Source organism: Equus caballus, chromosome 1, assembly GCF_041296265.1.
Source record: "Equus caballus isolate H_3958 breed thoroughbred chromosome 1, TB-T2T, whole genome shotgun sequence".
NCBI lineage: Eukaryota > Metazoa > Chordata > Mammalia > Perissodactyla > Equidae > Equus > Equus caballus.
Genome location: NC_091684.1, coordinates 101,975,670 through 101,990,356, shown reverse-complemented (window position 1 = coordinate 101,990,356; position 14,687 = coordinate 101,975,670). Strand labels below are relative to the sequence as shown.

The 14,687-nt window shown below is 56.1% G+C and overlaps 1 protein-coding gene across 5 annotated transcripts in view; it reads left to right on the top strand.

The window, feature by feature from the left end:
* Positions 1-3,316, top strand: part of CEMIP (cell migration inducing hyaluronidase 1) — a 142,273-nt gene extending 138,957 nt beyond the window's left edge. For all 5 annotated transcript variants that reach the window (XM_001501771.5, XM_070266172.1, XM_023649255.2 and 2 more), the window contains one exon: positions 316-3,316. In XM_001501771.5, coding sequence (XP_001501821.1) covers positions 316-443 — 128 coding nt within the window. In that variant the 3' untranslated portion in view covers positions 444-3,316. The remainder of the gene's footprint in view (positions 1-315) is intronic.
* The last annotated feature ends 11,371 nt before the right edge of the window (positions 3,317-14,687 follow it).

The following is a 14,687-nucleotide window of genomic DNA, read 5'->3' as shown; positions in this document are numbered from 1 at the left end:
GGGGGCAGGATTCGCCAGTGATGGGCCAGCTCATGAGTGGCTGGGTTCCTGAGAGGTCTCCCATGTAAAGCAGAGCCACTGTCCTCTGCAGGTGACCGTGGGGGCTCAGGGGAGACCCTGAGGGCCCCCTAAAAACAAACGCCAGGTATGGTCAGTAGCTGGGCACAGAGATCCTCACAGGGGGACAGTCCAGTGTGACTGGGGGGAGGTAGCTGGGAGGGGCTGCAGAACAGCAATGGGGAGCCTCGGAAGGTGGCGGGGTATAGATCGTCTCTCTTGGGGTTTCTGCTCATGTGACTCCTTGCTGCTTTTCAGAGAAAATGGCATTCATCGGCTTCAAAGGCAGCTTCCGGCCCACCTGGGTGACTCTGGACACTGAGGACCACAAGGCCAAAATCTTCCAAGTTGTGCCCATCCCCGTGGTGAGAAAGAAGAAGCTGTAAGCGGCTGCCTCCTTGGTGCCCCCATGGGGGACCGTGACGGTGGACTCTGGCAGCAGACTAGGGAGGGCAATGGCTGGTTCCCCCGGCCCCATCCAGCAGCTGCTGGAAGGGCCACGTGTCAGCCCTGATGGGCCCTGCCGGAGACCCTACTGCTGCCACCTGCCCTGCTCAAGCGTCTACCTGCAGCCCCGGGACAGTGTTGGCCAATGCCGGAACCTCTTTCCTGCAGCCTCTTGGGTGCTGCTCTCCTCTCTGTGCCTCTTCAGTGGGTGTGTGGGGACCACGAGGAGACCTGGGCTGGCAGCAAGGTCCACTTTGGCAGGAGTCCTGCCCTGGTTGGGAGGCGGCCCGGGGGCCAGGTCATTCACAGACCCCCTGCTCTCCAACACGCACCTTACGGTGGTAGATGTAGGACAAAGAGCCCCAGCCGCAAGGAGTCTTTGTTCCTGTCTGTAAGCAAGAGCCCACTGCCACAGGACCAGGGGCTGCTGTGCAGGCAGAGCCGCCAGGCTGGAACCGTCTGCCCCTGGGGACGGTGAGCCCTGCCCTGGTGGGGTCAGCCTCTCAGGAGATGTCATGTAGGCAGAGCCGTCGGCCCCTGGGGACAGCAAGCCCTGCCCTGGCGGGGTCAGCCTCTCAAGGGACATCAGGTCCCAGGTGGGAGTCGGACCAGCCAACTTTTAAAGGCCTCTCAGTTCTGAGATTCCTGGAGGCTGTGGCTTTTCCCATCAAACCTGGAACCCAGCAGTGGGTGAGGACATCCTTCTCAGCCAACATCCGTGATGCTGGCACCCCGGGGGGGCCTACAGGATGGAGGGTGAGAAGTAATGCCTAGGGTGAGGAGCTGGCAATCTGAGAGGACAGCAGGCAGGTGTACGTGCCCTCTGATGCTGAGCAGAGAGCATGAAGAGAGGCCAGATGGGGACCAATGACAGTTGAGGAGGGGAAGGTTTTCCCGTGCATGGGTGGGCCAGGAGGGCGACGGGGCTGGCAGGAAAAGTGGGCAGAGACCGCGCAGCCACTGGAGCGGTTCAGGGTTGAGCCCTTCCTCCCAGCTGCTGAGGCCGAGTGGCTGCAAGGTCACCCTCTGCCCTTGATTTGCTGGCTCTCAGAAGGGAGCAGCAGAGACGGTGCATCAGGAGACCCACTCCCAGAGCACTGGGGAATCTGGTCCCCAGCCAACCCCAGCTGACTCCAAGGGAGGGCGGAGCCAAGTTGAGGGAAGCGAGCTACTACTTTGGGGCCTCATTTGGCTGTTCCTCAGGGACCAGGGAGCACTCTGGGGGACCCGAGAACATGCTCATACTTTGGTGAGCCTAGGGTTTCAGAGCTGAAAAGGACCTTAGGAACTATCTAGTGCAAAGCCTTCCTTTCACAGAGGGGGCACATGAGACCCTGAGATGGGGAAGAACCACACGGCCACGGCAGGGCCAGGACGGGAGCCCCACTCCCAGCACTTGCTGCCACACCACACTGCCTCAATCGCCCGCCCAGGGCGTCCGGGTGCTCCTGAGGGAGCTTCCCGAAACGGGAGCAAGTCTCCTGGCAGGGAAAAGTGATCAGAATAGAAAGAGAATTGGCCGATGACTGTTTCCCGCCCGGGCCTCTGCACACAGGGCTCTCTCCCCTGGGCTGTGGCCGCCCTGCAGCCTCCGCCTTGTCCACACTACCTGCCACCCCATGGTGCACAGCGGCTGCAATCACTGGTGCTATCCGTCTGAGGTCTGCAGGTGCGGTCCCGGGGAGCATCAGCATGCTGGAGCGTTTCCGGTGAGCCAACCAGGCCACTCTTGGGCTGCCCCAGGCCCTCGCAGCTCCTGACAACGACCCTGCTCTCCCTGCCCCCCGGGACAGAGCGGAGGGGCTCCCAGGAGGAGGAGAGTCGCCCTGCAGTTGATCCCGCCTCGTGAGGTGCCAGTGTCGCCCTGGGTCTCGTGAGGAACAACATGTCCCCTTTCCTGTCCCCACCACAGACTCCTCCCTTCTGGGGGCTTCCTTCGCTCCCTCTGTCCAGCTGCACCCATGAGACGCGGCCAGCGAGTCCGCTCCAGGCTGGACCAACTGCAGAGAGGAATCCCCACCAAACAGGCCTGTCAGCTGCTTGGAGGTGAGGGGCTCTGCCTCTTGAGATACGGCTGCTTCGAGGCCCTGAGCCCAGGAAGGACTCTTCAGGCAGATCAGGGAGGAGGCGATGGGGAGGAGAGTTAAAATGACCTCATGTTCTTGTCTAAGTTCTGTTGAGTTTTCCAAACTCTTCCAACGCGAGGGTCTCACACTGTGAACCACTGAGGATGTGATCACTTCAAGTGGCTGGGAATGTCGACTGTCTTTGGTTCCTTCATTTCAAAAAGTATCTATTTGAAAATCCTCAGAGTTGTGCGTATGTCTGACAGTGCAGGATCTGTGCATAAAACTTTCTTTTCTATGCGATTCGCCAAGAGCCGGTGTCCAGGCACGCTCTTGGTAGCATACATTTTTTTCCTTGCTTAGAAAATTGTTCTCGTCATTCTTTTCTGTCTGTGAGCACTAAAATGAGTTAGGCCTTCAAGGAAGACAGCACTCCCCTGAAATGCCTGTCTTTTTCCTGTTGCCGAAATAGCTGGTCCTTTTTCGGGAATTAGATGTATGGTGTGTTGTATGTAAACATTTCTTGTAGGTGTCACCATGGACAAAGATGTATTTTCTATTTATTTATTATATATGCACTTGGAGAAGTCATCGTCAGAGAAATGGAGCATTGTCTCAATGTCATGTCTGGGGATGTCCTTTGGGTCACGTGAAGGCATCTGCCCTGAGGCTGCTGCCTGCGGCGGGGATAACTGGCTCTGATCTGGAAAATCTTGCCGTATCATAGTAAACATACAAAGAATGTCCTCATCCTGTCTGCTTGTTTTGTTTTCCATTGATGTGGGCCTCACTTTAAGCCAGATATCGAAGGAAAATAAGATGATGAAATGGCCAAATGGGTCTGCCTCTCCCACGTGCATGGCCTTGTTCCCAAGAATTATCCAGATATCAAAGTTCTGCCTTGCCCTGCCTGAAGGGGGTGCCCATCAGAGTGGGTGGAGAAGGTCCCATGAGAGGGAAGATGTCATTCAGGTGACTGGCCATGCCCAGGACAAGCCATGTCCTCTATGCTCCGAAACCACCCAGGACCTGTCAGGGCTGCACCTCCCCCGAGGGAAGCCAGGAGGGGCCAACAGGGTCTGGATCAGAAGCAGATACAAAACATTCTCGGCATCACAGAAAGCTCTCTTGCTAATTTCCAGGGAGCTCCTGGGGCCCATACACTGGACTTTTAACATCCACGCCCCTAGTGTGTGTGTGTGTGTGTGTGTGTGTGCACGTGCGTGCACACGCGTGTGTATTTAGTCCAGTTAAAGGAGTTGGCACCAAACCAGTGGTATCAGACTGTCAATCAACAAACACATCTGGCAGACCAGCATGGGCAGCCTCTGTCAGCATGTGGTGGAGGATACATGGCCCCCGCCCCCAAGGCACTGCACATGGAGGGGATCGCACTTGCACACTCATTCAACAGATATCTGTGAGCAGCGGCTCTGAGCCAGGCATTGCCCAAATAGGAAGACAAAAGACCCCCAGGGAGACCCCCAGCCAGGCCCAGCAAGTGGGGAGCCCCAGGGAGGACACGCAGCCAGGCCCAGCGAGTGGGGGCCCCCAGGGAGGACACGCAGCCAGGCCCAGCGAGTGGGGGCCCCCAGGGAGGACATGCAGCCAGGCCCAGTGAGTGGGGACCCCAGGGAGGACACGCAGCCAGGCCCAATGAGTGGGGACCCTCAGGGAGGACACGCAGCCAGACCCAGCGAGTGGGGGTCCCCAGGGAGGACACGCAGCCAGGCCCAATGAGTGGGGGCCCCCAGGGAGGACATGCAGCCAGGCCCAGCGAGTGGGGGTCCCCAGGGAGGACACGCAGCCAGGCCCAGCGAGTGGGGGTCCCCAGGGAGGACACGCAGCCGGGCCCAATGAGTGGGGACCCCAGGGAGGACACACAGCCGGGCCCAGCGAGTGGGGACCCCCAGGGAGGACACGCAGCCAGGCCCAGCAAGTGGGGTGGCAGAGGTCTGGAGCTGGGGGAACTGTCGCCTGGAGCAGCCGGCCAGTGAGTGGAGGCAGGACTTCAGCCAGCCTGGGAGCCAGGGATGGACGGGGGCCAGGCCTTTCCACGAGGTGCAGCCTGGGCAGAGGGAAAGCGCCCAGCGGCGTGGGCTTGGGGATGGCGGCACAAACCAGGGGGCAGGGCTGAGAGGGACGGGGCCAGTCTCAGGGACCCCTGGATCTGAGGGGTGGGGGGTCCCTGGTGACTTAGCAGCAGCTTCCCTGGCGGAGGAGGGCACAGCCCACGGGCTGGTTCAGTTGGTGGAAAGGGCATCTCGGGCAGGGTGGGGACAAGCTCAAATGAAGAGTCGACTGGGCAACAGGAGATGCGCCAGCTGGACGCAGAGCAAACGGAGCAGCAGATAAACCGAGTGGAGGGAGAGGCAGAACTGGGTCCAAGGCCCCAGATGCTCACAGGGCGGCCACCGCACAGTCTGTTAGTTACAAGGTGAGCACACTTGGCCCCTGTGCGCACGGACACAGATGAGGAACCAGCTCCGCGTGACCACCGGGAGGGGTCAAGATCAGAGAAGAGTTGGGTTTGTAGAGCGAAGGGGGTGGACGAGCACTTCCGACGGGACTGGACAGGACGGGGCTGCACAGCCTGGAGGCAGAGCAGGAGAGGCTGCAGGTCGGGGTGTCTTCCCCATAGACCGAGGGAGGAGACAGGCATCCGCTCAGAGGCGGCCTGGGGGGGCCTTGAGAGGTCCGTGAAGTCGGGGTGAAGACCATCTGCTTAAATGCATGAAGTCAGACGCAGGAGTTTGGGGAATTTTGTCCCCACACCCACGGGACAGCCCAGGCAGGACACACATGTAGTCCCCGAGCTGCTCTCTGCCTGCGTCTCTGGCCGCCTCGCCCACCACTGCCTCCCCGTCCCCAGCTGGGCCCAGGCACATATACACCTCTGCACTTCTCACCCGCCAAGTGCTTCGTGTCCACAGCCGCGCCCGTGCCTGTCCCCTCCAGCGCCACCCCTGCCCTCGGTCCTCTCCGCCTGGCTTGTCCCTGCTCACTCTCTCAGGCGTAGTTCCACACACAGCCATCACGGACCCGCTCTGGCCCGCGGCACCTCCTCCTTCCTGCCCAGGCCCGGGGCCCAGAGCTGTGACAGCGCTTGTCATGCCCGGGCTGGGCTGTCACTCACCCCTTCCACCAGGGGCTCCTGCGGGGCAGAGACATGCTCGGCGGACGTGTCCCCAGTGTGTGAACAAAGGCAAAGGCCGGCCCAGCCTCTGCTCCGTCACTGAAGCCAGGACCAGCCACCTTCGGCCGCCACCCTGAGCTCCCTCACCCCAGGGCTGGGGAGGGGGGCCTTGTCCTCAGTGGCAGGGGAGGAGGATGTGGAGGGGAGGAGGACTCCCCCCTTCAGGGAGGAGCAGCCCACGGGCACTGGCAGGGGAGTGGGCAGGGGTGGAAGAGGGCAGAGGAGCTCTTGTTCCAGGCCGGGGAGCCCCTTGTCCCGTCACAGCCCCCTGCCTCCCTCGCAGGACACAGCCCCGAGCACCGAGCGCCATGAGTCATGTCGTGCGCGTGCTTCACCGGCTCTGAAGCTGCCGCTCTGTGCGGCCCGTGGACAGCAGCGCTGGGTCCTCCCAGACCTGCCGACTTGACTCTGCCTCCAAGTGGCAGGCGTCTGCTGCACAACGACGTCTGAGCAGTGTGGCTCTGAGGGTCCGGCGAGAGGCGCCAAGAGCTCGGGCTGAGACTCAGGAGGCGTGGAAATGCGCCCGCCACAGCAGGGGCCTCCGCCTGCGTTCTGAGCCTGCGTTCTGAGGGCCCTGCTCCCCAGCTGCGGCCACAGGGCACGCCCGCAGAAAAGCTGAAGCCAAGGCATACTCCAGGGTGACACGTGTGCCTAGAAAGACTGTCCCCTGAGTGCCCTGCCTGAAAAAATTCCCCCAAGGTGTTCTCCAAATCAGACAGAAGCAGCAAAATCAAGAACTCAAGAACGGGGAAGAGGGCACAGAAGCCCCGGTCACACACACAAAAACATGGAAAAAGGCTTCTAACATAAACCTGGAATGGGTGCAGAGCCAAGGGCCACTGGAGAGAGCTGACGGGTTCCTCACAAATGGCATCGGGCTGAACAACCCAGCTGGCCCGTGAGGCCAGAGAGGAGCAGCAGGGCCTCGAGCAGAACCCCCGCTTCTCCTGCGGGAGGACGTCTCAGGTCATCCCAGACCTTGAGAGTTTTACAATTATAGGTTTCAGAATGAAAACGAAGTGATCAGTGGTACTTAAAACAACTTCTCCCTGCCAGACCCCGCAGGAGACAGACGCAGAGTGTCCCGTCTGCTCACGTGAGACCAGAAGGGCTGCGAGGAGAAACAGGAGAACGACCGGCGGCGAGCGGGTCAGAGGGATCTAGCATTCCCGCCACAGGTGCACACACATGACCTGAGCTTCCTGGCTGGTGTTGCAGACCCTCAGCTCTGTTAAGAAAACAAAACCAGACAACTTGCTGACCATGCGCTCATCACAGCAATGTTGCTCGTCTGGTGTCCGCAGTGCTCAGGGACCACCTTTCTCTGAAGGGTCCAACCAACTGCTTAAGCTCCTGAGGCTGGAAGCAGCTCAGTAACTCCACCCACTGCCCATGCGCACACAGGCTCACACGCCCACCCACATGCACACAGATTCACGTGCGCACACACATGCACACATAGAGCACTCACAGAGCACTCACATGCATGCACACAAGCACACACTCACATGCGCATGCACACACACACATGCACACACCCGCCCATAAGTCCCCGAGCCTACGTTCTCCCACACACCGCTTGATTCCACTTCCTGGCCTCCTTGCCTCACCCGATGGAGCTTTTCCCTTTCTCCACCCCACAATGACCTCAGGGTGAAACCGGCCTCTTCCTCCCTGATTTCCCCCAGCTACGGGAACACAGAAGTGACCTGCGGCAGAACCTTGCTAAGGTTGGTCATCATCACGGAGACCTCCCCGCCTCTCCTCCCCCACCACACCTTGGGTAACCTCCCCATCAGGCTGCTTCTGGAACATCAGAATCTCCCCGCCTCATGGCACACAGCACTGTTGCCCTCCCCACACCCATAAACAACTCCATCCCAGGCATCGCCCAGGCGTTCCCTAACAAAGAGCCATTCCCTCCGGCCCGGCCTCCCGCAGTACAGAGGGTCTGCAGAGCCCGGCAGCGACAGCCTCCTCAATGTGATCGAGTTGTAAGCAAGGCTATCTTCTCCAAGGGCCTCAATGGTCAGTATATGGACGGGGACTCGTTGAGGACAACAGGAGACAATCACCCCACATCCCGAGGAGGAGCTGCCAGACTCGTCGCTGAAGGACTTGGAAAGAGATGGCCCCACTGGGCTCCATCGCCCACCTCTGGACAAGCACTGGGCTCCATCGCCCACCTCTGGACGAGGGAAGAGATAGCTAGAGGCCCACCGAGGGGCAGCTCTAATCCCCCTCTGCACCCCAGCCCTGTAGGAGCCAGCGGGATGGGGAGGAACGGGAGTCATGGAGAGAGAGCAGGGTGGAACAATAGCGAGTTCAGGCCCACACCCCATGGGCTCAGAGAGCAGGCCAGCCATGCACAGCGGCCGGCAGAGGATAACCAGCTTGGGACAGGAGGGCAGCCTGATCTGTCGCATCTGATGCCCGCAATGCAAACAGTCCCACTGAGGCCAGTTCCAAGCGGCAGAGGTTTAGCGGCAGAGCCCACGACTCCTGTCCGTTCAGCCCTCAGTTCCGCACTGTTGTTGTAAGCAGCATCAGTTCTCAAGCGGGACCAGTCGATCCAGCTCTCGCGCCCCAGGCTGAGTCCACAGAGGGTCTAGGGCAGCCCTAAGGAAGATACAGTCCTCTGCCAGCTGGCACCCGCTGAGAGCAGCCCCTTCAACAACTGGTCTCACAGAGCGAGGGAGCAACGGGACCACAACCCAGGAGGCGCTGTGGTCTCTGCTAGAAGCAGCAGAAGCCAAAGTGGAGCTTTGCTAGTCAGTCTTTTAAACACATCTTTCCTCCCCACTCTGGAGAGAGAACGCCGTATCTGGTCGAGTAATGACGCAGCTGGGGGCGTGCTCTCCTCAGTAGGCCCCACCAGTGAGGTCGTCACGGACAGCTGCCACAGTGCCACGACATCATTACAGTTTAAGGTCCTAAAAATACTGCAGACAGACTGAGGAAATGAGTTTAAAAGGCGTATCCCAGATAAGAAAGTTAGTGTTTTGGAAACGTGCTGGGCATTGCCTGTGTGCCCCTGGATTACTCGCTGACACCGTCCCCCTGCTTGCTGTCCGGGGCTGGCAGGAGCCCTCAGTTCTCCGGTCCTTTGCTCCTGTTAGTCTGGCCAATCGGAGGCCCCTGCAGGGGACGGAAGGGAGTGGAAGTGCCAGACTGGGGAATTAGCGTCACACTCCCCTCCTTGCATGGTCTCGAATTGGCTTCTGCCTTCCCCCTCCGAGGAGGACAGGGCTGCGGTCAGGGCCTCTCCATACCCCACCTGCTGGGACTGCCCTGTCCTGGCGTCCCGGGGCCAAGGGGTGGGAACGGCTCCCACTGCTGCGAGCCCAGGGTTCTGCACTGCTCCGGTCGGGTCCCTAAACCTCATTGACAGAATCTGCAAATGGCCCCTTCCTTAAAGGACCCTTACTATGCCATCCGCTCCTGCTTGGACACTACCGATGCGCAACCTATGAGAAGCTCTTCCAAAGCAGTAAAGGAAGGAAAACACCGAAACAAAGACAAGAAGGGGTTACTTCACATGAGAAAAAATAGAAATGGGAAATAAATATATTTAAAAATTCAGCCTCATTGGTAATTATGAGATGTGAACTGAAACAGTGAGATCTATTCTTCACTCATCAAACTGAAGATATTAAAAGGAACCCTAAAAGACAAGAGGAAATGGACACTCTTAGACAATGACAGAAGAATAATTTGATACAACTTTTCTACAAAACAATTATGTAAAAGTCATTTGAAACTGCGTGCAGACTTTGGCTCCAAAATTCTATCCAAGAATTTATGCTAAAGAAAGAGCTCCAGGGCGGTGCCCAAGGATTTGTGACAAGGATTCTCACTGCAGCACTTTGTGCGATAATGAAAGCTTTGAGAGAACCTACAGAGTTATCAATCAGAGATTGGTTAAATCGAGATATATTCCTTTTCCCAAAATAAAGATTAAAAATGATTCTTGAAATGCTGAAAGTTACTAAAGCTGGGAGTTAGGAATGGGGATTCATTATACCATTCATTCTATTTTTTCCGTGTACATTTAACATATTTCCATGATAAAAAGTTTTCGAAAATTTGAAATAACTGTTTTGGGAAGTATTTGGCATTTGAATCAAGAGCCTGAAAAATAGTCATTTTCTCAGACCTATTAATTGCTCACCTGGGAATTTAGTCCAAGGAAACCTGGCTCAGGTGTGGAGATGTTCATCATGACATATTCAAAATCATTCGACAAGTTCAAGGAAACTAAATGTTCAACCACCCAGGAATGACTAAATAAACTATGGCTGCATTTGATGAACTATTACACCTCATCGAAATAATATTTACAAAGAGTTTGTAATAACAAACTCATGTGCAGAGTCAGTTGCAGAATCCCCCGCAGGTTGTGGACATCACAGAATATCACAGGCTGAAAGACCTTACAGTTCAACTGGCTGAGTGTTTCCCACATTAGAGATGCTCTCACATGCATTCTCTTACACACTCACACACACACACTCTCTCTCTCTCTCTGATACACACACCCCCATCCAGCTCTGCTGCCCTTGGTGTCCACTCACCCACCCCAGGCCTTCACCTGTTCCTCCTGAGCCTCTTCCCTCCCTCCTGGTCCTGCATCTCCCTCCTCCCTCCCTCCTGGTCCTGCATCTCCCTCCTCCCTCCCTCCTGGTCCTGCATCTCCCTCCTCCCTCCCTCCTGGTCCTGCATCTCCCTCCTGGTCCTGCATCTCCCTCCTCCCTCCCTCCTGTTCCTGCATCTCCCTCCTCCCTCCCTCCTGCTCCTCCATCTCCCTCTTCCCTCCTCTGTGGTCCTCCATCTCCCTCTTCCCTCCTCTGTGGTCCTTCATCTCCCTCTTCCTTCCCTCCTGGTCCTGCATCTCCTGAGCCCGCAGCTGAATTCCTTTGGCGAGTGTGGATCTGATCCAGCTGAGGTCCAGAGAGGTGGTACATTCTGGCCTGGGCATACATGGATTTAAAGTTAGAGTTAGGAGCCCAGAGGCAGGAAACACCAACCTTACCCTCAAGGGTTTTTAAGGCGGAGCAAAGATCTCAGGGAACTTGCAAGGAAAGCTCTATCTTAAGGGCTCAGGGACCTCCTTTGCGCTGGAAAAAGGCCCTCTCATCCTGTTTCTTCCAGATCCTGGCATGTAAATTCCAGGCCTGGCAGAACTTGTCACTTTTGTTTATAGAAGAGGTGAGGCCCAGGGACATCAAGTATGGCACTCAAGGCCGTCCCACTTGGGGCTGAGGCGGGAGGCCAGGATCAAAAGGGCCTCAGTGCTTCCAGGCGCATGGCTGGAGCCTCACTCCCCACACAGAAGAATGCAGCCTGCCGGCAGGAAAAGCAGATGCGAAGCAGACCAGATGCCCCTGGGGATTCCTGACATTCCAGGATGACAGCCATCCTTGCCCTGGCCTGGAGCTGCCCAGCTCTGGAGTCATGGCTCGGGAACGTCGGCAGACTCCTCCGGAGGAAAGTTGCTGCGGGTTTGCCACGGCACCGCACGCTGGGATGCAAACGTCCTGCAGGTGGCCTGCTCAGATCCAGGGTGGACAGGCCTGAGTGGCAGGCTCTGCCGGCAGGAGTCAACCCCACAGGATCATTAAGTGCTCGCCAGGCGGCCGGCCTCCAGCTCAGGGGTCCCCGGATGCTGGACCAAGGGGGAGACCCCAGGTGTCTGGCCTGACAGTTGAGGGGGCCTCCTGAAATGTGCCCCAGGAAATGCCCATCCTGGCACACAGCTGGTCAGCCCCTCTGCCGCCCTCCCGGCCCGGCAGCTGCACCTGGTCTCAACCTCACCTGAGAGTGAGGCCCTCGCCATAGAAGCCAGCGGTGGGAAAACAGTCCTGAGCAGCGGGCCGGCAGTCACCATGTGAGGGGAAGCAGAGCACATGGCTCTTGCACAGCAGGACAGAGGCTCTGCTCCTTCCAGAACGGTGCCCGCGGTCCCTGCAGACTGCCGCCTGGCCCCACTGGGGCCCTGTGCCACAGGGAGGGGAGCACTGCCCACCAGCAGGGTCCAGCGTCCAGAGGCCTCTACCTCCCTGTCAGTGACCCTGGGCCAGAGCTGAGCCTGGAACCTCTGTCTACTCACGTGCAAACAAACAAGACAGCGTGTGGTTAACGCTGAGGGCCGCTGCGCAAGGGCTCCAGCGGGCTCGCTCCTCCAGCACGACCACGAGCCAGAGCTGCACCTGTCCCCATGGGCTCCGGGAGGTGCTTAAGCGATGCGCCCCAGACCACACAACTCCTTGGAGGCTGGCCGGCCGGCGCTGGGCTCCCGGGGCCTCATGGATCACGGAGAGTGAGGGAACACCGCGTGGAGAACCTCATAGCAGTGCCCGGGGGATGGCAGAGAACACCGAGCGTCTCTGAATGAGTCGGTAAACACCTTTACCCACGTCGCCGGGACGGCTCCAGGAACTGGCTGGTGTTCAGTACTACCAGCTGAGCACACGTGCCAACAGGCACGTGGATGTGCAATGAGGCCAGAGGACAGGAGCAGCCCTCCTCCCAGGCAGAGCCCCACCTCCTGAGTTCACATCCTCACTTTGTCAGTTCCCAGTGGTGTGACTCTGGGAAAAACACTTAACTTCCCTGTGCCTCAGTTTCCCTGTGTCAAGTGGGGATGGTAACGTGGTATCTCTTGTGCAGGGCTGCTGTGAGGATGAGGTAAATTAATGTAGGCAGAACAGTACACGTGGGTCAGAAAACCCTTCAGGTGTCACAGTCAGAGAGGTGCATGCAGATTCCATGAATCCCTGGCAAGTATGGAGTGGTCTTTGACTGAAACAGCAGCTGAGGCACTCTGGCTGAGGCTGGCAGCAGTCGAGCAGCCTGCGTGTGGAAGCCCAGGCCGGACTGGCTGGTCTCTGCTGCCACCTGGAGGGCTCATCCCTCAGCCTCAGTTTTTGCCGGGACTTTCCCACGTGGACAATCATGAGGGATTTAGAGGGATGGCTTTAGGGAGTGCTGGCCAGATCACCTTCCCCAGCTGGGCCTCGGTCCTCTGGACAGTGAGTGAAGAGAACAGTTCCACCCCTTGAGGGGGTCTCAGGAAGGAGGCAGAGCGCACACTGGTCCTGTGCCGAGGGCTCACTCACCTCTAAGCCAGAGCTGCTCGCGCCTCCACAGCCCTGGAGGGGACAACGGGTAGCATGGGCAAGAGCTAATGTCCAGACCTGTTTGTCATCGTCACTGCATCAGCACCTTCCTCTCTGCTCCTCTGCCCCAGCCGGGCTTCTGGGACCCGCCCAGCCAATTCTGTTCTTCAGGGCTTTCCTCCCAGACTTCCATCCTCACTGACGGCCAGGTTAAGAGCCCCATCTTTGCCCCCCTAAAGGCCTCTCAGCTCCAGGCTGCGGCCCCACCCAACCTCCTCTGAGCCCTCGTCTCAACCAGGCCTCGACTTGCCTGCTGAGCTCAGTTTTAGCAAAGAATCCTGCAAAACCCCCCACCCTTGACAGCTCATAGAGTCCCTCATCCCTTGCCCCTCACATCTAGCTCCTGGCTCTGTCTTCAGCAAGAATCCCCCCACCCTTGATATCTGATCAAGTTCCTCTTAGTAATACTCATTTCTCATTTTATTTATTTGGGTCTTCTTTTTTCTCGATGAGTCTGGCTAAATAAATGTTTATCGATTTTATCTATCTTTTCAAAGAACCAGCTTTTAGTTTCACTGATCTTTTCTATTTCTTTTAGTTTCTCTATTTCATTTATTTCCACTGATCTTTATTATTTCCTTCCTTCTACTAACTTTGGGCTGTGTTTCTTCTTCTTTTTCTAGTCCCTTTAGGTGTAAAGTTAGACTGAGTTTTTATTGTTTGTTGAGGTAAGCCTGCATCACTATAAACTTCCTTCTTAGAAGTGCTTTTGCTGCATCTCATAGATTTTGGAAAGTTGTTTCCATTTTCATTTGTCTCAAGGTATTTTTTAATTTCCTCTTAGTTTGTCGACTCATTGGTTGTTTAGCCTACACATGTTTTTTCCAGTTTTCTTCTTATGATTGATTTCTGGTTTCATATTGTGGTTGAAAAAGATGCTTGATATGATTTCAATCTTAAATGTATTGAGACTTGTTTTTTGTCCTAATATGTGGTCAGTCCTGGAGGATGTTCCATGTGCATTTGAAATGAATGTATATTCTGTGGTTTTTGGGTGGCATGTTCTATATATACCTACTAAGTCCATCTGGTCTAATGTGTCATTTAAGGCTGTTTCCTTATTGACCTTCTCTTTGGATGAGCTATCCATTGGTGTAAGTGGAGTGCTAAAGTCCCCTACTACTATTATGCTATCTATTTCTCCTTTCATGTCTGTTATATTTGCTTTATATATTAAGGTGCTCCTGTGTTGGGTGCATAAATATTGGATTGTTCCCTTTATCATGTAGTGCCCTTCTTTGTCTCCTGTCACAGCCATTATTTTAAAGTCTACTTTCTGCTATTAGTATTGCTACTCCAGCTTTTCATTCCCATTTGCATGAAGTATGTTTTTCCACCCCTTCATTTTCAGTCTGTGTGTGTCTTTAGATCTGAACTGAGTTTCTTGCAGGCAGCAGAGAGATGAGCCTTGTTTTTTCATCCATTCAGCCACCAAGTGTCTTTTGATTGGAGCATTTAGTCCATTTACATTCAAACTAATTATTGATAGGTATGTACTTACTGCCATTTTGTTAGTTGTTTTCTGGTTGTTTCTGTAGTTCTTCTCTGTTCCTTTCTTCTTCTCTTGCTCGCCTCCCTTTAGCTTTTAGTTTTCTTTAGTGTTATACTTGGGTTCTCTTTTCTTTGTTTTTTGGGTATCTACTGTAGGTTATTTGGTTTGTGATTACCATGAGGCTCATGGATTCCAACCCACAACCATGCACCACATAGCAATGTTTTGGTCAACGATGGACTGCATATATG